We start from the raw sequence: 22,189 nt of genomic DNA, 5'->3' as shown, positions 1-22,189 counted from the left end.
GCCACTCAATAGGCTCGGCTCTGAAATCATCCGTAATTAAAGTATAATTATGGATCTTCAGCTGGAGCGACAGCGCCTCCGAGCCATACTGTGGCCAATAGGGTACTACAGCCACCATCAGTAACACACCTCCAACGCGCATATACCAACTTGAGAAGAACTTACACCGACTACCTCGCGGGCTCGGATCCAAATAATACACAAAGTTCAACCTATCGAAAAAGTCTCTCAGCGCGCATGTACCTGACTCGAAAGCATCCACAAACCAGAAACTCAAAATGGTGTCTGAAAGTCGGATCATCTCTGGGTCAGAGTGTGTGTCGAACCACCTGAAGATCATTTGTACATCTGCAAAGTGGCCGACACCAAACTCGGGAGCCCAGTATCCTGGTTGTGCATACTGGTAGGACCTAAAGCGGATGGATGATAAGTACCAAATGCGAGGCGGGCGGGACTCGAGGCCTACCAAACTGGTGAACCAGCCTTGACAGCCTCCCTCGTAAACTTCCTTCTCGGAGCCTGCACTAATTTCAGCCCCCTCCCAAAAAAAAAATTATGCATTATACATGCGTACTCACCTCGAATAACCAATCTCCAAAAATCGCAGCGCCCCTCTTGGTCCCCCTTCCCTTGCCCCATGTTTCGTTTCCCGTTCCAAATGGGGAACCGGCGGCAGGGTCGTCTGGGTACATACTCACAAATGTATCAAACGCTTTGCGAGCGGCGGGAGTCTCGACTCCGAATGTGAGCCCTGGTTGGGTAGTTGTAAAGTACGATCTAAGGGCGCCTGTATCCTCCAACGAAGGGACACTGCACGTAGTCGGTACCAAGGTAAAGTAAGGAAAAGGGGAAAAAGGGCGGCGTACAAATCAGTCCCTTCGTCGAGTGTACCACCAATAATCAGCGGGACATTCGCAAACTGGTGCCTTTCCGCTATCCTATCCGGACCGTCAAAGAAGAAAGGATCGTTCGGATACTAGAACAGAGTATGTAAGGTTCTATCCCGGGGTGGCCAAACTTGGTGGCTGAGAAGAGGGGGGGAGGCGCTGCTTACGATACTGGGTGCAAATGCAATCGGGGCTGGATCGGTCGCCTTGAGTTTATCCGGGATTTCAAGGACTTTCCACTCTGCGCGTTGAAGATCATTTGTATTCGCGCTCTGGACACAACTAAAGCTCTATCCGCCAATCAGCTCGCGGCAAGATCAACAGCTCCACTGCCCAACTATAGCCGTACCTCGCGCCACCCAGCCTCACCCGATACAGGACACCCCAAGTATTGTGCAATGCGGTCATACGTCGTTTGTCGGGTCCGAGAGGACAGGATTGAAGTAGACATGCTAATCACAGGCTAGAAGCTAAGTTGGGGTGGCGCGAAAAAACAAGTGGGGGAGGGGACGTACGTGGAAGGCGTACCGCTTTGCATGATTGCAGCTCGGAAGATTCCGCCCGTATTCCCGCGCTGGTATGACATCTGGGCACCGACGCTGACTGACCCGGCTGATTCACCAAAGATTGTAATCTAATAGTAATGGATGTCAATAGGTGGGCAGTGTTATTTAGTGGGTTGGTTGAGTTGATTGAATTGTGGGATTAGTACCTTTTCGGGGTCGCCGCCAAAGAGTGCAATATTCTTATGAATCCATTCGAGCGCTAGACGCTGGTCTAGCAGGCCAAGGTTATGTGCACCAGAAGCTGATGGTTCAGCACCGACAGGGACTAGCCATCTCGTTAATAAAAACTACCCGAATTGGGCAAATCACGATAAGCCTACAGCCAAATATTCCAAGACGATAGTTCATACTGGCCACTATGACCGGTTTTTTCTGTAATCACAACGTAAATGGTGAGTCCGAGGCCAGTAAATGATACGTACGAGATCGATCGCAGCCTCGACCAGAGCGTCTGCCGGGTACTTTTGGGTGGACCCGTTAATGAATGCACCCCCATCTAACCAAAACAAACCCGGTTAGTGCAAAAGCGATGAACGGATATGATGGAATACTCTACCCACATATCCACACTAGCACCGGCAATCCTTTTGCTATTTCTTCCCCCAAAGAGCGCGTGACAGGTGCAGGAACGTCCGGAACCCAGACGTTCAACGTCAAACAATCTTCGGAGATGGGATACGGAACGGGAGTGCTTTGCGGACACGAAGGACCGAATGAGTTGGCTTGGATGACAGCGTGGCTGAGATTGTGCGGTACGGAAATAGGAAGAGGCGGGCGGAAGCGGCGCTCTCCAGTTGGAGGCTGCGCATAAGGTATGCCGAGGTACTTGGTTTGCCTAGGCAGAGCCGCAAAGGAGAGTATAAATCAAGATCGAAGCAGTCATTTATCAGGGTAGTTAGTATAGCCGGATCGGGCGGGGGGACCGAATGAACAATCAAGCTGGACTAACCTATGAGCCCGATCATAGTAGCCAACGTGGGTTATTCCCGAGATGCGGACCTGAGGGCGGCTGCCGAAATATAGGGACGCTGACGTGCGGGAATGACAAGTCACGGTGCGGTAGAAGAAAGCGCATGTAGCAGCAAGGGCGAGGGTTATTGCCCAGGAAACACGCTTTTTGGTGTGCTTAGTGACGGGGACACCTGCCTCGAGGTGCTTCATGGTGGTGGTGGTGATAGAAGACCAAGAGTATGCGCGCGAATTCGGAGGGAGGAGAGGGAGCTGTACAGGACCAGCCCCTTTGGGCTTTAGGCGGGGCCAGGGACCAGAGGTCTCGTGGATCCTGAAGTGGAAGACTCGAGTTGTTATTTTAATTGTGCTTCCCCGCACATACTCGCAGCGTGTGTGACAGGCCTGAGGAAGCAAAAGCACCGATCTTTGTGAGTGTTAATAGCCTGGGGTGTGTCTCTGTGACTAATGAAGGCCACGATGTCCCACTGGAGTAGAGTACTGCGTCGACTGCACAAGCGCAGAAAGACCGAGCACGTCGTGAGCGAGACCGACCAAGTGGTCTTGACGCTGCCGCTGCCGATTGCCAATCCCGGGCCTATCACACGTGACATTGCCGTGCTTCGAGTGTATAACCCCAAGGTCTCAAGCATGGACGACCGACACTTTCACAAGGCACATCATACGAATTCGAGCACTGATAGCTCGCAGAGATGGACAACCGCCGACGAAGGCTCAACAGCCAGTGATCCGACGGCATGGGGCTCCAACTTTTGGGTCACTATTATCGATCCCCAGACACAGAATCATTTTTACGCGTGTCCTGCGACAGGCGAGTGCAGTTGGGATCCTCCAGCAGGTAATTTCGTGTAAGTACGACGCGTATTATTTTTTAAAGCAATTTTGTTAACATGGACCAGGCTGCCCCCATCGAGCGAAGGAGAGTGGTGGGAGCTACAAGACGAGTCGCGGTCACTGCCATACTACTACCACACACGCACTGGCGAGACATCATGGACACGACCCAAAGGAGCGTTTATCATCCCCCTCGGCATTGTGCAGACAACAACACTCGGTCGACGGCTCAGTCGTACGCACCATCCGGTCGGATCTGTGGCCTCGACCTCTGTCTCTACGATCCCAGAGGAAGAGCCAGCCAAGTCTCGCGCGCGATCGAGTTCTGCCAGCATGCGTCGCACGACTTCAGACCACCTACGGCCCCACATATCCTCTCTCCCGCCTATTCCTTCGTCCCCCCATAATTCTGCTTCTGCAGTCGACATCTCAGCCAATCAGGATGGCCGACTCGACCCTGGAAAGCCAGCGCGTACCCGCACGGTATCTACTGGTGCTCGTAGCGTGGGCCGGTCAGGCGGAGCATCTTATCTACAGGGCCAGACAGAACACTCACTTGATGCTGCTGCTGCGGGAATCGTCTCATCTGGCTCTCCAGATTCCAAAGTCGTGCCTGGCGAGTTTGCATCCACCACGCGAATGGTCGTACCTGACAAGGAAAAAGAGAAATCTCCGAGCCCGCGTAACAAGGGGAAATGGGTTCCCCCACTAAGTCCTAAAGACAAGGACGGCAAGCCCAAGCCGAGCAATAAGCGAGAAAAGGAACCAGAGAGCGATGCGAGCGATGTTGACCTGCACGTCGCCGGTAACACAGGCAAAACAAGCTCGGGCGGTATCAGTGCGAACGCGGCGGATGGGATCCCCAGTGGATTGGGTCCTCCGCCCTCGATGCGGCCAATGTCTGAACAAATTGTCCGACCCCAGGCACAAGTCGACGACCCGGCTCCTTCGCGCGTTACGTTTGACGCAGGTCCTCGTCCAACAATGGATACGGCCCATCATTCAGTTGACACGACTCAAACACCCGAATACGCCGTGCATTCACTTTCTGCCGATGTCAAGCTCCCTCGCATGAGCGCCCGCGACCTCAAGATAGGAAATCCCATCCTGGATCCAGAGGCTGCAGCTTCCATGAGCCCCATTAATCGCGAACGAACCAGGCCCATTCCGGTTGAAGCAATGGGTACCAAACGTCTCAGCACTGGAGATCATCGCATGCTTCCTCGTCAGCTGGCGGAAGACATCCAGCAATTCCAGGTCTCGGATTTTGCTCGGCGCTATTTCTCGACGCACCGAACCGGTCTCATATTCCGCCGAAGGGTGCCCGTTGAACAGCTGATGGTCTGGCAAAAGGTGTGTTATCTCTGATCGAATTAGAATGGGTACTGACCCGGTCACAGCAACCCCTTACGTCTCCGCTCTTGATCCTCAACCGCTCGTTGCACAAGAATGCAGTTCTTGTCTTCAAGGTTATACAGCGTATCATGGGGGACCGCGAGCGTGATCGCCCAGTAGGCGTACGAGTACCCACATCCGAATCCTTGCTCAGTTCAAATTCGTCTCTGAATGATCCGAGCATTTCACCAGGAAGGCGAAGCAAATCTGGTTCCAAGCCCGGAGCTACGGGTGGAAAGTCCGGTGGCCTAACTACTGGTGACGTCCTAGAAGAGGAGCGGTGGTTATTAGCCGAAGGGATTGAACACGGCGAACTGCGAGACGAGATTTATTGTCAAGTTGTCAAGCAGCTGACGGACAATCCCAGTCCGTAAGTATCCCTCTCGCTCCAATGATTTTGTCGCTAAACTGACTTGATATGGCAGGGAGAGCGCGTTCCGGGGCTGGCAACTGCTCTGCGTCCTATTGGTCACATTTCCTCCTTCTAAGAACTTTGAAGGTTACCTCCGCTCGTTTATGCTCTCCAAGATCAAGCAGACCGAGGGTCGGATCGATGTCATGGCCAAGTATTGTCTTCATCGTCTGCCGGTGATCGCGAAAAAGGGCCCGAGGGGTAAACCTCCTACCGCAACGGAGATCACCAATGCAGCTGTGCGTCACATCTCATTCTATCACCCCTCCCCCTCTTACACACGTGCCTATAATTAACCTTGTCGTTCGTCGTTCCAGGACTCTGCATTTAATCCTTCCACATTCGGAGAATCTCTCTCGGCCATCATGAGACTTCAAGAACGTACCTATGCAGATAGCAAAGTCCCCATCATCCTTCCCTTTCTTGCAGACGGTATCCTGGCACTCGGAGGAACCAAATCGGAGGGTATATTCCGTATTCCGGGCGATGCAGATGAAGTCTCCGATCTGCGGGTTAGAATTGACAAAGGGTTCTATAACCTTGAAGGTATAGTCATTCCCACACTTGATTAATTGCACGCGAAACAAAGATTTTAATCATCGTCTTTTTTGGGCAGGAATCGACGATTGTAATGTGCCCGCAAGCTTATTCAAGCTCTGGCTCCGAGAACTTCAGGAGCCGCTCATTCCCGCAAATATGTACAATGCATGTATCCAGGCGGCCGAAGATCCCGAGCGGGTCGTTGCGCTCGTCAAGGAGCTCCCGACAAACAACCGTCGAGTGCTATTGTTCGTGATTAGCTTCTTGCAGCTATTTTTGCCCGAGAGCGTGCAGTCGGTGACCAAGATGACGAGCGCGAACATGGCGTTAGTCATGGCCCCGAATCTCCTTCGGTGTGATTCCGAGTCGATGGCGGTGGTGTTTACGAATGCGAGGTGGGTTTCGAAGTTGGCTTGTTTGACAGGATACTGATATGGTAAAATAGGTTCGAGCACATGTTTGTGCATAATTTGCTATGCCATTTAAAGTGCAGCAAGGTTGATCCCGATTATGTGCCTATTCACGGGTTGGGGGCGAGTAGTAGCAAGGGCTCGTTGGGTCAACGAATGTCCCAGCGACCGCGAACAAAGAGCAATGTCCATCGCGAATCAGCCCCGCTCGGCCACACGTAATGCAATCGAACGTCTTGATGACTGTGAACGAGATCCAATTCACATACGACTGGAATCTTGATGACTATCCACGTCTGTTACCTTTTTTCGTATTTTACATTGATTCCCCTCTTCTCCCCCCCTTTTTTTTGGACTCTACGATATCATTTGTTGTTTTCGCGCAATGTACTTCTTATGTCATAACGTTAACTTGCATGTCTGTGATCTCTTGTTGTACATAACTTTAGAACACACTATTTCCGAGGTTCGGTCGCTCTTCTACAAAAGCAAACGAAAAGTCCGATTATTATAAGCTATTACTACAGCAATCCCTATTCGAAACATTGTCCGTGAGTCTATGCACGATGACTCCAAGGTAGAGGTCCGGAAAACAAAAGGTGTCTGGACGGAGGACACCAGTCTAACAAGTCTGCAAGTTCGGGAGCCGAGTTGTGGTACGGATGAAATCGTGCTGCGGTGTTCCGCGAACGGCGCTTGGCGGCTAAAAAGTCGTGGCACCCGTAGAGGTCGCGCATGTAAGGTATAAACCCGTTCTTGTGCTATAAAAAAATTAGTAAACTTAGATTTGTGGCTGGAATAGTGCTTACCTCGCCATCCTCAGCGATTTCCAAGTCAACCTGGTCGGCCACATCCACACCCACGTACGAAAACGAATTTACGGGCCACCTGATTGCTCTCGCATGCAACTTTTCAAACCTCTGCTTCTTTACACCAAATCCGACAACTGTAATTCGGTTCGGATACCTCCCTGTACGCTCCTTGAATCGAGCGACCGAGAATACTAAGTTTTGGTACGAGTCGAGTGCAAAGTCTTCAGTCGTTGCACGGAGAAACGTGTCAGATGGTGTAACAGGCAAGAGTTTTGAGGACAATGCGAGAGAAAGATAAGATTGTGCTTCTGTTAGATGGGTTGGTTTGCGAGTTTGACCTCTGCAACGAGTGAGATTGGAGATATACGGTCTATTTGGGCTGAACTCACCCGCTGAAGATTAGAAGGCTATTCTTGTCAGCGAGCGCCAGTTCTGCACTATACAACCAAGTTTCAGATGATTCATTTCGAAAGCTACGCATTCATGGCTCACCCCTTGGCAATATGAGCGTAAAACGCTTTGGGATTCCCTCGTCCAGCTTGCGCCACGTCAAGCACCCATTCCGAGTCCTTTTCATGTTCTTCAGGATCGCCGCCTTTCCATATCGCATGCCCTGGAACCATAATCAAGTGGTCGAGTTCAGATTCACTGTGGTTGTATGAAACCGTATCAGTGATCAATTGGGGAGTATTTACCATCCGTCCATCGGATTCGTATCCGTGTAACAAGTAGATATAGCGCAAATTAGACAATAGTGAGAGTGCAAGTACGGAGCCAATAAGCACGAGGCCCAAGTTTGTAACACGTGATCGCGAGAGGAGGCGGTCGCGTAGAGATCCTCCTGGACCCGAGTAGGACTGTCGAGATAAGGACTGGTACCGCCGAGGGTTGTAAGAATTGTAGCTGGGCAGCATGAATATTAAGTTTTTCTGCGTATAAAGAAGCCTAGAATTTGGTAGTGGTGCCGTAGGGGTGATGAAGAGACCAGGGGAAAAATCAAGACGAGGTATGGTCGTTCGTTACCGGAGAACTTGCCGCCGTTGGTGCCTTGATCGTCACGTGATAGGACTACTGAGAACCGCATAGATTTTCATTCCGTTCAGCAACTCCAGCGGGGTGATACAGAGTAAGCTGAGTATCCATGTTACAAGAGATGGCTTACTCTATTTGTATCCAGGCTCAGCGTACAAGGTGGCTACGATGTGGCGAGTGTGATCTTGGCGCCTAAGGCACCGATCAGCTATCAAATTCCTGCCTCACGCGAAGCAACTCGAGCTTCGACCACCACTATCTCTTCCAGATTTGCGGCATACTAGTATTTGTTTGGTATCCTACAATGCTTGGAATATTAAGATCGATAAAATACAACAAGGTCTCATTATCCAGTGCTATACGCACGAGTTATGTGGAAGCTGGACTAAAATGTATCTTGCTTGTCTGGGCGAATATACAGATGCTGATATAGCGACCCCCCTACAGCCACGCACGTACGTTCCCTTCACGGTGTATCTAGGCGCAGACCTCCGGTTGCCTTTGCTTTTGACATAGTGGGTTTCCAGCTCGTGCGTTCGCCGAGGCACTTAGCTTGGGTTTGTCCAGGATGGCGTTCTACTCCGGGGCCATACCCCCATCCCTGCTGCTTTTGAAGCCATGAAAATTTTAGAAGGGCAGAACGAGCTCGGGGTGTAAGACAAGATTCATCAGCTTGTAACAGCTTCGGTATACTCATAAGCAAAATTTAGCAGGATTCCATTTATTACGCTCACTAATGGTGGAGGTGTTATTGAAGACACCAGGGCCAAGGAGTTGTCAACTCAACTTAACACAAATGTATGAGCTGACTGCGCATCGTTATGACCTACTTTATATATTATTCAGATCAAAACTTCTCAAGTGATCCAAGCACATACCATTATCAAGTCACTTGTGCCCAAGTACAGGGGGAAGGCCGTTCTGGTGTTGGGAGGTATAGGAGATTCAGTTCGTCGCGTCGCCGAGAGGTACGTGTAGTCAATTTATCTCACATCAATCTTACTTACCTTACCTGCAATAGCTATGGTCTTGACGCTTACACGCCGCTCGATATTCTTGCATGGGAAAGCACGTCCGTCAACATTACTCATATAAGAGAGTCTGGTACTTATCTGATTTTGTATTTGTCCTACAACAGAATTTCGCCCTTTCATACTCTTACCAAGGAGGAGCAATCTACCACGCGTGTATGCCATGGCTCCTAGCGCTATTGTCGACAACTCATGGATGGATTTCTAGCCCGGGAATTTCTCGACCACCCCCATTCATGCAGTGATCGTGTTCCATGACCCTCGCAACTGGCTGCTGGATACTCAGGTTGTATGCGATGTTCTGCAAGGACGATATGTCGAGCCATCTTTATGGGAGAAAATGAAGAAAGGTACGAAGAAGAGTTCCAGCATGAAAATACTCGATCTCACCCGGTTCCACAGCCAATCCGAGCCCTGTCGATCTCATCTTTTGCAATCCAGACCTTATATGGAGGGCAGCATTCCCTCAACCACGTCTTGGTCAGGGAGGATTTATTACTGCGTTCCAGGCAGTATATCAGGTACGTTGTAGTACCGCAGTGTGAAATTATAAAATTAACCCTCGTTCAGGCTCAGTTTGGCGAAGCATACCCATTTACGCAATATGGAAAACCCTGCAAGGACACCTATGACTGGGCAAAGATTGTACTCAAAAACCAGATTGCTGAAATGGAGCGGACCGATCCGAACCACATTGAAACCCCTCCGATGTAAGTTCACTTTTAAAACGTTGATTTTACTTGATTAATAATACGTACATGTTAGCTACATGATAGGCGGTAGGCATCGGTTCCAATTCCAATATATTCGGATACAACATTGATTCGTTTTCTCCAGACAACCCAGCATCTGATATTGCCGGGCCAACGGGGCCGGTTGGGGATCGATTCTTGTACATACTGGAGTTTATGATCCCACGACCGGTATTCCCCCGGCGCATACACCAACCCATCAGGCGGAGGATGTTGCTCAGGCCGTACACTGGGCCCTGAAGCGTGAGGCTGGAAAGGTAATCGCAGGGGCTTAGGAGTGTAATGTTACATTACACATGGGCTTATATAATTATAATTACGCGCAGCGTTCACGTTGACGCTTGAGCTTTATCATTCGAATTCCTTGGATTCATAGATAAACTATTTGTATGTCCACCGAAGCTACTGGAAAATACACAGCCAGCGTCTCGGACGTTTTGATGGCCATGGGAATGATAAGGCAGGTGTCCAATTTCCACACTCGTTGCGTGAATACATATTGGGTCGGACGTTGTGTATGACCATATACATAGATCCCATGTCCATCGAACGCCAGTGTTGACGTCAAAAACGGCAGATCAGCTAGCAACTAGTACGCAACAAGGAGGGTTCCCGATGCAATTGGTCTTCAAATGCGAGAATTTACAAAAAGTTGGAGGTACGAACTCTCACAAAACCATATCCCAAACCCACCTATCATATTATCACCCTCCGTTAGCATTCAAGTTCCGGGGAGCCACCAATGCGATTTTGCAGATTCTTAGGTCGCATACTGAACTTGACCCGTCCTCGTTAACTGTTGTTACTCATTCATCGGGAAATCATGCGCAAGCATTAGCTTATGCCGCGCGCTCCGTAGGTGCTCGGGCATGCATTGTTATGCCGAGTAATGCCACACCTGCCAAGATAGATGCGGTACGAGGCTATGGAGCAGCAGTAACACTTTGCGAACCTATTCTGTCTGCCGAGAGGAAACAATGTATCGCGTCATCGAAGAGGAAAAGCTTTCTCGCCCTGAGCAACTTATTGAAATTGTCCCCCCTTATGATGATCCTCGTATCATCTCCGGACAGGGAACTATGGCAGTCGAATTTTTGGAGCAGGCGGAGCAGATTGGCCGACCTCTGGATGTGATCATAACACCAGTTGGGGGTGGAGGAATGTTATCAGGGTGTTCGCTTGCTGCCACGGGTTTAAAGCCCGGGATCAAGGTAGTGGGAGCAGAGCCAGCTGGTATGTGTTATCTTTATGACACTCTGGACATCAATTCAACTCTACTAGGGTCTGGGGATGCCTATGAATCATTCAAGACTAAAACTTGGGTCCCTTCGGTCAACCCTCAAACGTTTTGTGATGGCCTGTTGACCTCCACTGGGAAGCTAACCTTTCCTATTATCTTGGACCATGTTGATGCGATATGCATGGCCACAGAGGAACAAATCGCGTGAGTTTCTTTGCTCTTCATGGGTTAAGATTAAGCTAATTGGCGCATATATGTTAGTCGTGCGATGAAATTCGTCTGGGAGCGTATGAAACTAGTTATTGAACCCTCCGCTGCAGTCCCCTTGGCGGTTGTTTTCTATTCCCCAGAATTCCACGAAGCGGCTGCTCGCTGGTCGGCCGACAAGCAAGCAGGACTAAATATCGGAATTGTCATCAGTGGTGGCAATGTTAACATGCAGGCCGCCCTGAACATTATCAATTCGGTTTCCGAGAAATGAATGTAACTCAAATTTACTATAAATTTATCAATTGAATTACATAATTAGATGTCTATAAACCTTGTGGCATAGCACGTGTTATTCGCTCTTGTTTTGCTCATCAACTAACACAACCGTTCACCCTTTTACCCACCCAAGGCCAAGATGGACCAAAGCCCGGTTGCAGTTGCTACCAAATGGTTCGAGGCTTACAGCGCAGGGTAAGGAACCTCGTATTTTTCGAAAGTGCTCGTGTTCTCATAGCCACGCAGCAATTTTGAAGCAATGAAAAGTCTGGCCGCAGATGGATATACTTTCGAAGATCCGGCATTTGGAAAACTGGAAGGTAGGGGAACTCTCTAACTCTTGACGTAGTATTTCAAGTCATCTGACTTTGTCCACCCTTACACAAGGTGACCGAGCGCTTGGCATGTATAAAATGTTTACCTCCACTCGTGACAAGACTGAGGCGGTCTGGAACGTACACGAAGTCAAGCCTTCAGAATCGGACCCTCAAAGGGTACGTTGATAGGGCGCCTCATCTTTAGCCTTACTAACTATCAACACTAGGCTATCGTACAATTTGAAGCGATTTACAAGTTCAACGGGCGTCCGGTTACGAACCAGATCACTTCCAATATACTGGTGGTTGACGGAAAAGTGAAAGAACAAGTAGATTCATTTGACGTACCGAAATGGGCTGGTGAGACACCTGTGCTTTCAGGAGGAAGCCACTGGTAGATATGACTAACAAACGTGAAATGGTACTGCAGGGCAAGCTCTGGGGCTATTCGGTCAGTTATTCGGGGGCTTTTCTTTCCTTCAAAATACTGTTCAAAAGAAAGCAAATGGTAACCTCGACGGATTTATAAGCAAGCATCCTTTATAATGGGAGCAAGGGGTCTGATCGCTTTCCCCCCTTTTTTGGCTGATGTCTTTTGTATTTTATTTGATGGTCAGAGTTGGCAAGTAATAGAATGGATGGTAGCCCTGTGCTGTGTGGGTAGTATGATACATAGGGAGTTCAGCTTCCGGCCTACGGTTGATGAGCTATGGTAAGCAGGAAGCGAAGGGTTTCTAAAAACCTTCGATATTGGCCCTGCTCAATCCGGGCGTCTTTGCTCTATCCGGTAAATCATTCACTCATACAAGTATCTCACATTTATCTGATAACATCGGGAGAACCAGCCATGTATAATGTGAGCAATTTAGCCGAGCCCGAGAACAGCGTCAACTAGGCCATTAAATTAAAGAACTTATAGGCCCACGCGGCTCCATTGAACTTACGATAACTAGCTTGCCGCCTTAGTAGACGATCAACATCTGTTTCCAGTAGAACGTTTCTCGTAGTCCGTAAAAAGGCGTTTGTCTTGGTAAGTGCAGAGAGCGTCAATTGAGAATGCCTGAAATAGACATCATTGGAGTCACGTGGATCCGTCCCCTTGTTACTCGCCTGAGTATTCTGAGCTTCGCAAGTTCGTGATGTATTTGATGAATGTTTGGTGTGATACTAGAAAAGCCTAGATATTATCCTATGTATCCAGTACCAATCGCCTGGCGCTGAGTCTATCTTTGAATAGTTCCACGGCTGTTGCATTTCGTCATACTAAATTCTGGACATTGAGCAGGGGGCAAAGCATTCTACTTTCGGGTTGAATATAGTTACAGATGGAGCGCGAAGGCTTCTCACCTAATGTCAAGCCGCCTGGAGAAGTGTAGTTGACCTCGTGAACCCAACTTCGTTCGGGTGTGGACCCAGATCGTAATTCATGAACACTTCAGCTAAATGGCGTCCGGCACCCTTTACTAAGAAGTTAACCCAGTGGTGACTGTATACAAATTGGGTACATCCCTCCTGTAAACCTCTCCCCAAATCGCTCCCCCCCCCTCCTGACCTGGGCTGTTATGCACACTTGTATACTTTTACTGTCCTCTGTGACGATCGCTCGGGCGTGGTCTATACAGAAACCAGAGCTGCAGTTACCGTAAGTATCGTTTTATGCCCTTTTTGTTGTACACGAGTGACTCACAATCGACCATTTCAGACCAGATGCGGCTGAAAAGGGGCGGGACGCTATAGACCTTTTTACCGCTGCGTATGGAGACTACAAAAAGTATGCCTGGGGACACGATTCTCTTGCCCCTTTAAGCAAGAGTTTCATAGATGGTGGGCTGTGATTTGAGATATCGATTGTCCAGTTAATTGAGATTTCACATTCAAAGATCGCAATGGGTGGGGTGCAACAATTGTGGACGCAATGTCCACCATGAAAATTATGGGCCTAGAGGTTAGTACACATTAATGAGCCTTGGAACCTGATTATAATATCCCCAATTCTGTAGGATCTCTTTACGGAAGCGGTAGAATTCTCCTCAAAGATTGACTTAACCGAACCAAGACCCCCGATAACGTGTCTCTGTTCGAAACCACCATTCGATACCTCGGAGGACTGGTTTCTGCCTATGAACTAGGTGGGAAAAAGGATCACGCTTTGATAGACCGTGCACGAGATGTTGGAAACAAGCTCTCAAACGGATGGCAGGGAACCAACGACTTTCCTTATAATAATCTAAATTTTACGAGTGACGCCCCGGTCATCGAAGAGGTGTGTACTGGGTCTCCATCATATCAGATACTCTTACTGTCAGTATACTCTAATAACCTTTATTTCAGTCGGGAATTGGTATGTGATATAACATTTTGCAGCTATTCAGGCTTCATTGATTGATCCCATAACTTGTTCAGCTGTTGCTGGTACATTGATACTAGAATGGGCCAAACTCGCCGAATATACGGGCAACAAGACATACCTTGAGCTTGCAGAGAAGTCCATGCGTCGTATCGGGACAAACGTAGGCGCCTTTGAATCAACCTTTTTGTAGTGTATTTTAAACTGTCAACTTCGTAGGACTCACCACTTCCGGGTTTGCCTGCTCAAGGAATCGACCCCAGCACTGGAAAGCCAGTTGGCGACTACATTGTATGTGCTTCAATGCCCAACTCTCACACGTACTCACTTGCTCCGGCTTAGACTTGGGGCGGCGGCTCAGACTCCTATTTTGAGTACTTGATCAAGTACGGTCGGCTCACTAACAACGCCAGCCCCGAGTGGACCAGTCGCTGGCTGACGGCTGTTGACTCGTCGATCCGCTACCTTGCACAAACAGCAGTGAATACTTCCGTACCTGATTTGTTGTACCTGGGCGATTACACGAAAAACAGGGTCAGGCATATCAGCAGTCACCTTGCTTGCTTTCATGGTTGGTTTCAACTACGTGTATTTTCTCCTACCAGGCTGATGAACTAATACAGGCGGCAACTGGATCATGGGAGGCCGTTTGACTGGAAACGATACCATTGTGCAATACGGTTTACGTTTAACAGACGCGTGCTGGAACTCGTATGAAAAGACGGCGTAAGTCGCCTTCGATTGAGATTAAGTTAATTTACCCAACTCTCGTATAGGACAGGCATTGGCCCAGAAGTCTTTGCCTATGTCGGGCCCGATGGTGTAAGTTGAACCTTCGATCTGTTTCCCAAGATTATTAATATGGTTTATATCATAGAATTACACTGGTGTTTCACCGAGCGCCAGAGATCTTGAATTTTACGAAAAAAACGGATTTTATGTATATAATAACTATGCATATTACGACCTCCGGCCAGAGGTTCTCGAGGTGAGCGCGAGCGCCTATATTTTGGTAACCTTGTATCTTAATGGATTATAGAGTAATTTCTATGCATGGAGGGCTACCGGAGATATCAAAGTGAGACTTTATTTTACAATAGTTCACAAGATCTAATTTAAAATTTGGCGTAGTACTTTAACAGGGCTGTTTCTGGTCTTGAAAGCATCAAGAAATACTGCACGCCTGGTGTGGGGGTTGCTGGCATCAACGATGTGCGATCTACAAACTCAACTTATATCGATCAGACCGAATCATTTTTCTTCGCCGAGGTCATCAAGTACATCTATCTAACCTTTGACGATCCCAACAAGTTTAACCTCGACAAATATGTGGTATGCCTTTCGTATCTCTGGACTGATTTGATCCTAACTGTGATTAAAAGTTCAACACCGAAGCCCATCCTTTGGAGGCACCCGACCCGATCCAATCGTTCCGGCCTCCTCAGCGGGCCCAAATAGGTGGACATCTTCCGTCCAAGTCGTGGACTGGACAAATACCTGAGATTAGCTATGCACCTGGTGTACAGAAAAAGCTTTCGGATGTGATTGAACAGGGTATCGATTTGTAAACAACCTAGCGCCAACATGTATCTGCACTAATTTGTGTAGCAATCGTTTGAATGGATTATAATTCCAGTCATGCACTCTAATTGCGATGTTCGAAAAGGAATATTAATGCGGTATACAAATGCCTATATATGCATATGGTGACACACTTAGATCGTTTACCTTAAACATATATATTCTAACCCGGAAATCATGTAAGCTCAAAATGTGATAATGTGGCACGCGCCATGCTACTTCAGAATATGGATTGGTCTCTCGCCGAATAAAATCCTGGCATTTGTTCGCCTGGGATGGCTGTTTGGTTCCGCTAACTAGAAGCTCAAAGCTGTCAGTATGCTTGTCAGACTAGTGCATTTCCAGCCGTCGTAGAATCATCGTATAATGACGTCGATCAGTAATTTAATCTATTTCTTCGGTTCAGTTTTATTTTGCTTCGAGGACATGTCAATGTTCGAACGTAGCAATTCAACTCAAAGGGTTAAAAGAATTATTCTGAGCTCCTTGCCCCAACTTGATTCCCCACCGCCAACCCATTGGCTAGTTAGATTTCCTTTCTTCTCCTTCTTTTAACCACACACTCCAGTTAGCATACGCATACACACACCCCTTTATTTGATTCACTATGCACAGTCGTGCTATTTTGCTCTCGTTGGTGGGCGCTGTACATGCCTGGAATATACAAAAGCCTGGCTTGGAGTTGCCGTAAGCGTTTATATCCTGTTTACTCTATAAAAGACTCACTTCAAGTGACCATCATAGTCTAGGAGCTGATTCGAGGGCAAAAGACGCCATTGACCTCTTTACCAGCGCCTATGCAGACTATAAGAAGTACGCTTGGGGACATGATTCCCTAGCACCAGTGAGCAAGGCTGCCATAGACGGTTTGTGATTATCCCTAAAAAGCACACATACAAGACTGAATTCGTTCGCTAAAAGATCGCAATGGGTGGGGCGCAACGATCGTTGATGCAATGTCCACTATGAAAATGATGGGCTTGGAGGTTTGTACCACACCAGCCAACAGGCTTTGTATCTTGCTAAATATTGTTGCCGGCATAGGATCTATTTTCCGAAGCCGTTGATTTTTCTTCGAAAATTGACTTTAGTAGGAGTAAGACATCCGACTCGGTGTCCGTGTTCGAGACCACTATTCGGTACCTTGGGGGATTGATTTCCGCTTACGAGCTAGATGGAAAAAAGAATCAAGCGCTGATTGACCGTTCACGAGAGCTTGGAGACAAACTTGCACGTGCTTGGGTGGGCCTGAACGACATCCCCTATAATAACATGGACTTCTCCGAAGACATGCCAATTATTGAGAATGTATGTGGATCTTTGTTAGGTTACTTTAGCCTTTACTATGAAGCTCACACGTTGTTAGTCAGGGATTGGTGGGCATTAGATAGTAACTAAGACATCTTCTTTCAGACTGATATCGGTATCATTGGTAGCGGTTGCTGGCACGCTGGTATTGGAGTGGTCAAAGCTCGCCGAATATACCGGAAACAAAACATACTGCCAATTAGCAGAGAAGGCTATGGTCGTATCGGTACAAATGTACGAGATTTTGAATTGAATAGCTCATATGAATGCCCAAAAAGCCCTATGTCATAGGACTCGCCGCTCCCAGGCTTGCCTGCTCAAGGAATCGACCCCAGCACCGGAAAGCCAGTTGGCGACTACATTGTATGTGCTTCAATGCCCAACTCTCATACGCACTCACTTGCTCCGGCTTAGACTTGGGGTGGCGGCTCGGATTCCTATTTTGAGTACTTGATCAAGTACGGTCGGCTCACTAACAATGCCAGCCCCGAGTGGACCAGTCGTTGGCTGGTGGCTGTTGACTCGTCGATCCGCTACCTTGCACAGACAGCAGTGGGAACATCCATTCCCAATTTGATGTACCTGGGTGACTATACAGGCGGCAGGGTCAGGCATATTAGCAGCCATCTTGCTTGTTTCCACGGTTAGTTTTGTCTTCACAGGCGATCCTCTTCAGCTCAAGTACTGAGATATTACAGGCGGCAACTGGATCATGGGAGGCCGTTTGACAGGAAACGATACCATTGTGCAGTATGGTCTACGTTTGACAGACGCATGTTGGAATTCATACGAAAAGACAAGGTAAGACCCCACAAGCACTAGATCAATTAAGCTAACTTTCATTTAGAACGGGTATTGGTCCGGAGGTCTTTGCCTATATTGGTCCCGATGGGGTAAGTTCGTGTTGATCCGAACTCTATAGTTTGATGGTGCTCAGCGTTTCCTTCTCGTAGGGCTGGACCGGAGAGAGTCCGACTCCCAGTGACCTGAAATTTTACCAGGAAAATGGGTTTTATGTCTATAATGGCTACGGGTACTATGATCTTCGCCCAGAGGTCCTCGAGGTATGTGCGTATGCTTGAGCGTTCACGAATTTACGACTGAACCAAATGAAGAGTAATTTCTACGCTTGGAGAGCAACCGGAGATATCAAAGTGAGCCTCTTTTTGACCAACACGTGGCGAGTATTAATACAGATTATATCACAGTACTTTAACAGAGCTATAGCTGGTCTTGAGAGCATCAAGAAGTATTGTAGGCCTGGCGTAGCTGTCGATGGTATCTGGGACGTCCGGTCAACGAACTCGAGCTACATTAACCATACAGAATCCTTCTTTTTTGCCGAAGTCATGAAGTATATTTACCTGACATTCGATGACCCAGAAAAATTCAGCCTTGATAAATATGTGGTATGTCATTCCTAGATTTGTTTAGACATACGACTAATGATTAGTAGTTGAATACTGAGGCTCATCCTTTCGAAGCACCCCCTCACTCCAATCCTTCCAGCCTACCCAGGAAGCAAAAATGGGTGGTCATCTTCCTTCGGCACCTTGGACTGGTGAAGTTCCTCAGATTAGTAATGTTCCTGGCATACAGAAGAAGCTCTCGGATGTTATTGAACAAGGCCTCTAGACACCACGGCTTGATTGGATTTTTGTAGTTTCTTCAAAAGATCGATTCATTCATTCATCTTGTCGGAGAGAGTGTTGGAGCTTAGGGCTGCTTGAGTCTGAGAGCCAGCCTAGTTATTCAATGACCAGCCCCTCACGCATATATTCTGGGCTCATGATGACCCGGTATGCATATAATTGCCATTCTTGAAAAGGCAAATGGATCGGCTACATCTGTTGTAACTTGATGAGCATGTGATTATGGGACACACGTCATTAATCTGAACCACGATCGGTGCCTATCATAATGGATGATTCGGATACGGACCTCAAAAATGATATTGGTGAGACTAACATTGCGCTTTGGGGAAGTGATGTAAGTTGGATAGAAAGCTATCCATGCCCTTTTGTGTTGGCTATCTCGCTCAGATTTACTGGCTAACTTAGTTACACCAACGTGTACGTGAGCGTGCCGGAGACGTTGAAAGCGCATGGGATGATATAGGGCAAGATGAAGGTCTTTGGATTTGGCGGATTGAAGATTTCAAAGTTGTTCCGTGGCCTGATGACCGTAAAGGTCAATTTTATGACGGAGACTCATATATCATCCTCCATGTGAGTTGTAATAAAAAAATAACTCTAATTGTTTAGTATTGAAGAACTTCGGTTGCAACCCCATATAGACGTACAAGAAAACCCCTGGTACTCAAGCTTTGCCCATGATCTGCACTTTTGGCTGGGCTCTCAAACAAGCTTGGACGAAGCGGGGACTGCGGCATACAAGACTGTTGAGCTCGATGACCGTAAGCTGTTTATCAACCATTTTAGGCCGAACTTAACGATACTACATGTTGGAGATCTTGGCGGGCTCCCTACTCAGTACCGGGAATGCCAGTACTACGAATCCCAACGCTTCCGCTCATATTTCCCTCAAGGCATCCGTATTCTCACTGGAGGGGTACGCACTGGGTTTAGCCATCCGGAACCTGACACTCCACGCCCTCCCAAGTTGTTCCAGATCACGGCAAACTCAGTAACCGAGGTTCCCCTTCCTGTCAAGTATCTAGAAGAAGGGGACGTTTATGTGTTCGAACCTGGAGGAGAGGCCAACACTCCACCTGCTATCATGCAGTACAACGCAAAGGGTTCCACAGGAAAAGAGAGGTTCAAGGCAGCAGAGGTATCCAAGGAATTGGCCGGGGAACTAGGAGAAGTTCAGGTATACGGTATGTTGTATTGGCAAATGGGTTAGCAACTAACTTCATCCGATGAAAATGTAGATGGGGATGCATCAGTCCCCTTTTTTCGTGCGCTAGACATCCCTTATCCCCCAGAAGCCCCAAGTCGGGGACAAGCGGGCGTAAGCGAACCCATACTACTTCGTATTCTACCTTCAGCCACACCGCCGTACACGCCACTCCCGACCGTGACCCGGGAAGCGCTTGACCCGTCAGATATATTCATACTTGCTGGACCGAAGGCTATATACGTATGGATGGGGTCCCAAGCCTCCCGCGAAGAAAAGCGGACGATTATGGCAGCTGCGCAGGGATTCATCAAAGAGAAGGGTTTGCGTCCGGAGACAAGCATCGTTCGTGTCGTGGAAGGCAACGAGACCAAGGCTTTCTGGGACACATTCCCTGAGAACTAGCTAGCGTTGGGTGTACTTGGAGTGAATGAATAAATTGAATTCAAACTAACCTTCGATCAAAGGCTACTGATGAGTACGTGGGAATTCAATTTCAATCCTGTTGTAATATATTACGGGATGTGCGGGCAAAACAAAACGTGTAAGAGACTGTGATATAGTACATCAACGGGGATAAGATGGATGAGCGTAAGGATTAGCAACCGATGATTGCGAAGAGCGAACAATCAGCATATAAATGCAGAATAACCCGAAAACAAACAAAGTGATAGAAGTCAGCGTACAATCGCCTCCAGGGCGGATTATTTGAACAGTATCGGAAACAGACCAAGTACATGAGATACAACACCCATTCAGAAAGAGTTAGCACCCTTGGAGAGTTCGAGCTCTGCCAACTTTTCATCAACTACCATGAGCAGTGCAGCCATCGCAGGAGTGATTGTGGCTAATGACAGAGATCAAAGAACAGATCAGCATTCAACATAATCCACACTGCCAGGCAAAATTCTCACCCAGCCATTGTGAATAGCTCGATTTGGTACTGAATGGATCAACAGAAGATACGGATTCAACAGAGCTTTCAGAATTAGCACCATCTCCGCTTGAGTATTCACTCGTAATCAGGCTTGGGGCAGGGCTCGATGACTTGCTCGACGAACCCGAGCTGGCGCATATTGATGGCCCCTTCTGCTTGGCTTCCTGGCGCTCTTCAACCGTCCCCTTGTACTTGGCCCAGAGCAAACTATCAACCTCCTCTTCAGTCACCTCGCGTCCCAAGTCTCTCTTTAGGTTGGTCACGTCCTGGCGACGATTGGTGTAAAAGTTGTTCACTTGTTTTAAGCATCTATGCGGTCTGTCAGCCACAAGATAAAGATGGACAATTGGGAATGCTTACCGTCCGAAATCGGCAGCTAGCGCAATGCGGGTGGATTTAGTAGGACGTCCACTTTCGCCAGATGAATCCCAAGCCTGGACAAGTCTAGTCCATTCGTGGTGGTCGAAAGGTACTCGAAATCCCTTCGTTACACGCTTGGGAATGGGAGTTTGGTTGACTTCGGTATTCTTGGAAGATTGAACTTGGTACTAGATTTCTTGGCTTTGCGAACAGTGATCGGAGCCATTATAATTGGTTCAATTCGAAGTGGAAAGGGATGATTCTGAGCAAGGAAACAAAAAAAAAACAAAAAGGTGGACCTCCAGAGGTTCTGCTTATATATGCGAACAGAAAATTAGTGAGTGGCTAAAGTAACAAGAACAACGAGTGTGAGAACAAGACGCATGGCCCGGTTCGCTTGGACCTCCAGGCTATATGAGCTTCCATAGCAAACACTAAAGCATTTAAATTTGTTTGGCCATGCGGCCGGACAAAGACATCAAGGTCCATGTGAGGAGCATGTGGCTTGAGCTTGAGTCAATCGGGCCGATGTTGCGTTGTTCTTAGATACTATTATGATGTTTGACTCTCTCTAAGCTGGGCCCGCTGAGTTTGTCTATAAATGGGGAGTGTGGCGGATTCGGACAAAGTGACTAGTATAATGGGAAGATGGGAACTCAACAAGCCTGGTTCCGGAGTGATAAATAAGCGCCATTTTCGAAGCCCATACCATACTGATGTCCAGCCCTAAGTAGCGCGAATACGAGTGTAATAGCCCACCAAGAACGGAAGGCTTGTCAACACTTGGATATAGGCCATATGGCTAATCATGAGACTTCCTATGAGTTATTGAGGGTCTTCACGAGCTTGACACCAAACACAAACTATACCAGGCAGTCCAAACCGTCAGAGTGTGGCCGCAAAATGCTAAGTGAGTCTATAAACTCTATCCTGATAGCAAATGAGCTACCCAAGCCGCGAGAAATGTCTTTGAGACCACACGGCGCTAAATTATACGCGCGTTGGCGAGGGTGGTGAGAGGGTATGGGTAGTTGAGAGAGCACCTTATTCGATAACAGGGAATGTTGGTCGTGGAGCCGTGCAACAATTTACGGTCGGAATAGTGCTGCTTTGT

The 22,189-nt window shown here is 48.1% G+C and overlaps 10 protein-coding genes across 10 annotated transcripts; 7 read left to right on the top strand and 3 right to left on the bottom strand.

Moving 5' to 3' along the window:
- Positions 1-47: 47 nt before the first annotated feature.
- On the bottom strand, positions 48-2,614 carry RhiXN_06488 (carbohydrate esterase family 10 protein; the record flags this gene model as incomplete). The annotated part of the gene is made up of 14 exons (XM_043326304.1): positions 48-88; positions 166-212; positions 267-410; positions 467-519; positions 579-810; positions 867-976; positions 1,055-1,177; positions 1,237-1,339; positions 1,403-1,521; positions 1,600-1,718; positions 1,774-1,825; positions 1,876-1,949; positions 2,014-2,288; positions 2,403-2,614. 14 exons carry the CDS (start codon positions 2,612-2,614, stop codon positions 48-50), a joined length of 1,704 nt encoding a protein of 567 aa, XP_043181736.1.
- Positions 2,615-2,869: 255 nt separating this feature from the next.
- RhiXN_06487 (Rho GTPase-activating-like protein) lies at positions 2,870-6,235 on the top strand (the record flags this gene model as incomplete). The annotated part of the gene is made up of 7 exons (XM_043326303.1): positions 2,870-3,270; positions 3,322-4,609; positions 4,657-5,021; positions 5,077-5,302; positions 5,381-5,609; positions 5,680-5,998; positions 6,049-6,235. 7 exons carry the CDS (start codon positions 2,870-2,872, stop codon positions 6,233-6,235), a joined length of 3,015 nt encoding a protein of 1,004 aa, XP_043181735.1.
- A 335-nt stretch (positions 6,236-6,570) lies between these two features.
- Positions 6,571-7,523, bottom strand: RhiXN_06486 (cytoplasm protein; the record flags this gene model as incomplete). The annotated part of the gene is made up of 4 exons (XM_043326302.1): positions 6,571-6,774; positions 6,823-7,165; positions 7,215-7,262; positions 7,318-7,523. 4 exons carry the CDS (start codon positions 7,521-7,523, stop codon positions 6,571-6,573), a joined length of 801 nt encoding a protein of 266 aa, XP_043181734.1.
- A 638-nt stretch (positions 7,524-8,161) lies between these two features.
- RhiXN_06485 (haloacid dehalogenase-like hydrolase domain protein) lies at positions 8,162-9,915 on the top strand (the record flags this gene model as incomplete). The annotated part of the gene is made up of 13 exons (XM_043326301.1): positions 8,162-8,249; positions 8,305-8,372; positions 8,425-8,510; positions 8,571-8,655; positions 8,704-8,825; positions 8,879-8,929; positions 8,996-9,044; positions 9,097-9,238; positions 9,291-9,409; positions 9,459-9,598; positions 9,654-9,667; positions 9,726-9,811; positions 9,844-9,915. The coding sequence occupies 13 exons, from the start codon at positions 8,162-8,164 to the stop codon at positions 9,913-9,915; spliced, it is 1,122 nt and encodes a 373-aa protein (XP_043181733.1).
- A 702-nt stretch (positions 9,916-10,617) lies between these two features.
- On the top strand, positions 10,618-11,361 carry RhiXN_06484 (cysteine synthase; the record flags this gene model as incomplete). Its single annotated transcript, XM_043326300.1, has 3 exons — positions 10,618-10,873; positions 10,922-11,084; positions 11,142-11,361. 3 exons carry the CDS (start codon positions 10,618-10,620, stop codon positions 11,359-11,361), a joined length of 639 nt encoding a protein of 212 aa, XP_043181732.1.
- Positions 11,362-11,505: 144 nt separating this feature from the next.
- On the top strand, positions 11,506-12,081 carry RhiXN_06483 (SnoaL-like domain protein; the record flags this gene model as incomplete). The annotated part of the gene is made up of 4 exons (XM_043326299.1): positions 11,506-11,561; positions 11,613-11,686; positions 11,754-11,860; positions 11,911-12,081. 4 exons carry the CDS (start codon positions 11,506-11,508, stop codon positions 12,079-12,081), a joined length of 408 nt encoding a protein of 135 aa, XP_043181731.1.
- Positions 12,082-13,245: 1,164 nt separating this feature from the next.
- Positions 13,246-15,598, top strand: RhiXN_06482 (glycoside hydrolase family 47 protein; the record flags this gene model as incomplete). Its single annotated transcript, XM_043326298.1, has 15 exons — positions 13,246-13,325; positions 13,386-13,507; positions 13,564-13,628; positions 13,684-13,701; positions 13,740-13,946; positions 14,015-14,024; positions 14,087-14,193; positions 14,250-14,321; positions 14,373-14,601; positions 14,654-14,756; positions 14,807-14,852; positions 14,908-15,018; positions 15,070-15,108; positions 15,162-15,362; positions 15,413-15,598. 15 exons carry the CDS (start codon positions 13,246-13,248, stop codon positions 15,596-15,598), a joined length of 1,596 nt encoding a protein of 531 aa, XP_043181730.1.
- A 620-nt stretch (positions 15,599-16,218) lies between these two features.
- RhiXN_06481 (glycoside hydrolase family 47 protein) lies at positions 16,219-18,554 on the top strand (the record flags this gene model as incomplete). The annotated part of the gene is made up of 14 exons (XM_043326297.1): positions 16,219-16,298; positions 16,356-16,477; positions 16,533-16,597; positions 16,656-16,919; positions 16,978-16,987; positions 17,048-17,145; positions 17,211-17,282; positions 17,334-17,562; positions 17,618-17,720; positions 17,767-17,812; positions 17,873-17,983; positions 18,035-18,073; positions 18,128-18,328; positions 18,429-18,554. 14 exons carry the CDS (start codon positions 16,219-16,221, stop codon positions 18,552-18,554), a joined length of 1,566 nt encoding a protein of 521 aa, XP_043181729.1.
- A 285-nt stretch (positions 18,555-18,839) lies between these two features.
- RhiXN_06480 (actin regulatory protein) lies at positions 18,840-20,183 on the top strand (the record flags this gene model as incomplete). The annotated part of the gene is made up of 5 exons (XM_043326296.1): positions 18,840-18,908; positions 18,980-19,154; positions 19,216-19,335; positions 19,390-19,758; positions 19,813-20,183. The coding sequence occupies 5 exons, from the start codon at positions 18,840-18,842 to the stop codon at positions 20,181-20,183; spliced, it is 1,104 nt and encodes a 367-aa protein (XP_043181728.1).
- A 350-nt stretch (positions 20,184-20,533) lies between these two features.
- Positions 20,534-21,301, bottom strand: RhiXN_06479 (uncharacterized protein; the record flags this gene model as incomplete). The annotated part of the gene is made up of 4 exons (XM_043326295.1): positions 20,534-20,625; positions 20,693-21,024; positions 21,076-21,159; positions 21,207-21,301. 4 exons carry the CDS (start codon positions 21,299-21,301, stop codon positions 20,534-20,536), a joined length of 603 nt encoding a protein of 200 aa, XP_043181727.1.
- Positions 21,302-22,189: the final 888 nt, after the last annotated feature.

The sequence above is a fragment of the Rhizoctonia solani genome, chromosome 7, assembly GCF_016906535.1.
Source record: "Rhizoctonia solani chromosome 7, complete sequence".
Taxonomy (NCBI): Eukaryota; Fungi; Basidiomycota; class Agaricomycetes; order Cantharellales; family Ceratobasidiaceae; genus Rhizoctonia; species Rhizoctonia solani.
Note: the sequence above shows the minus strand (reverse complement) of the source record. Positions and strands in the feature narration are given on the sequence as shown.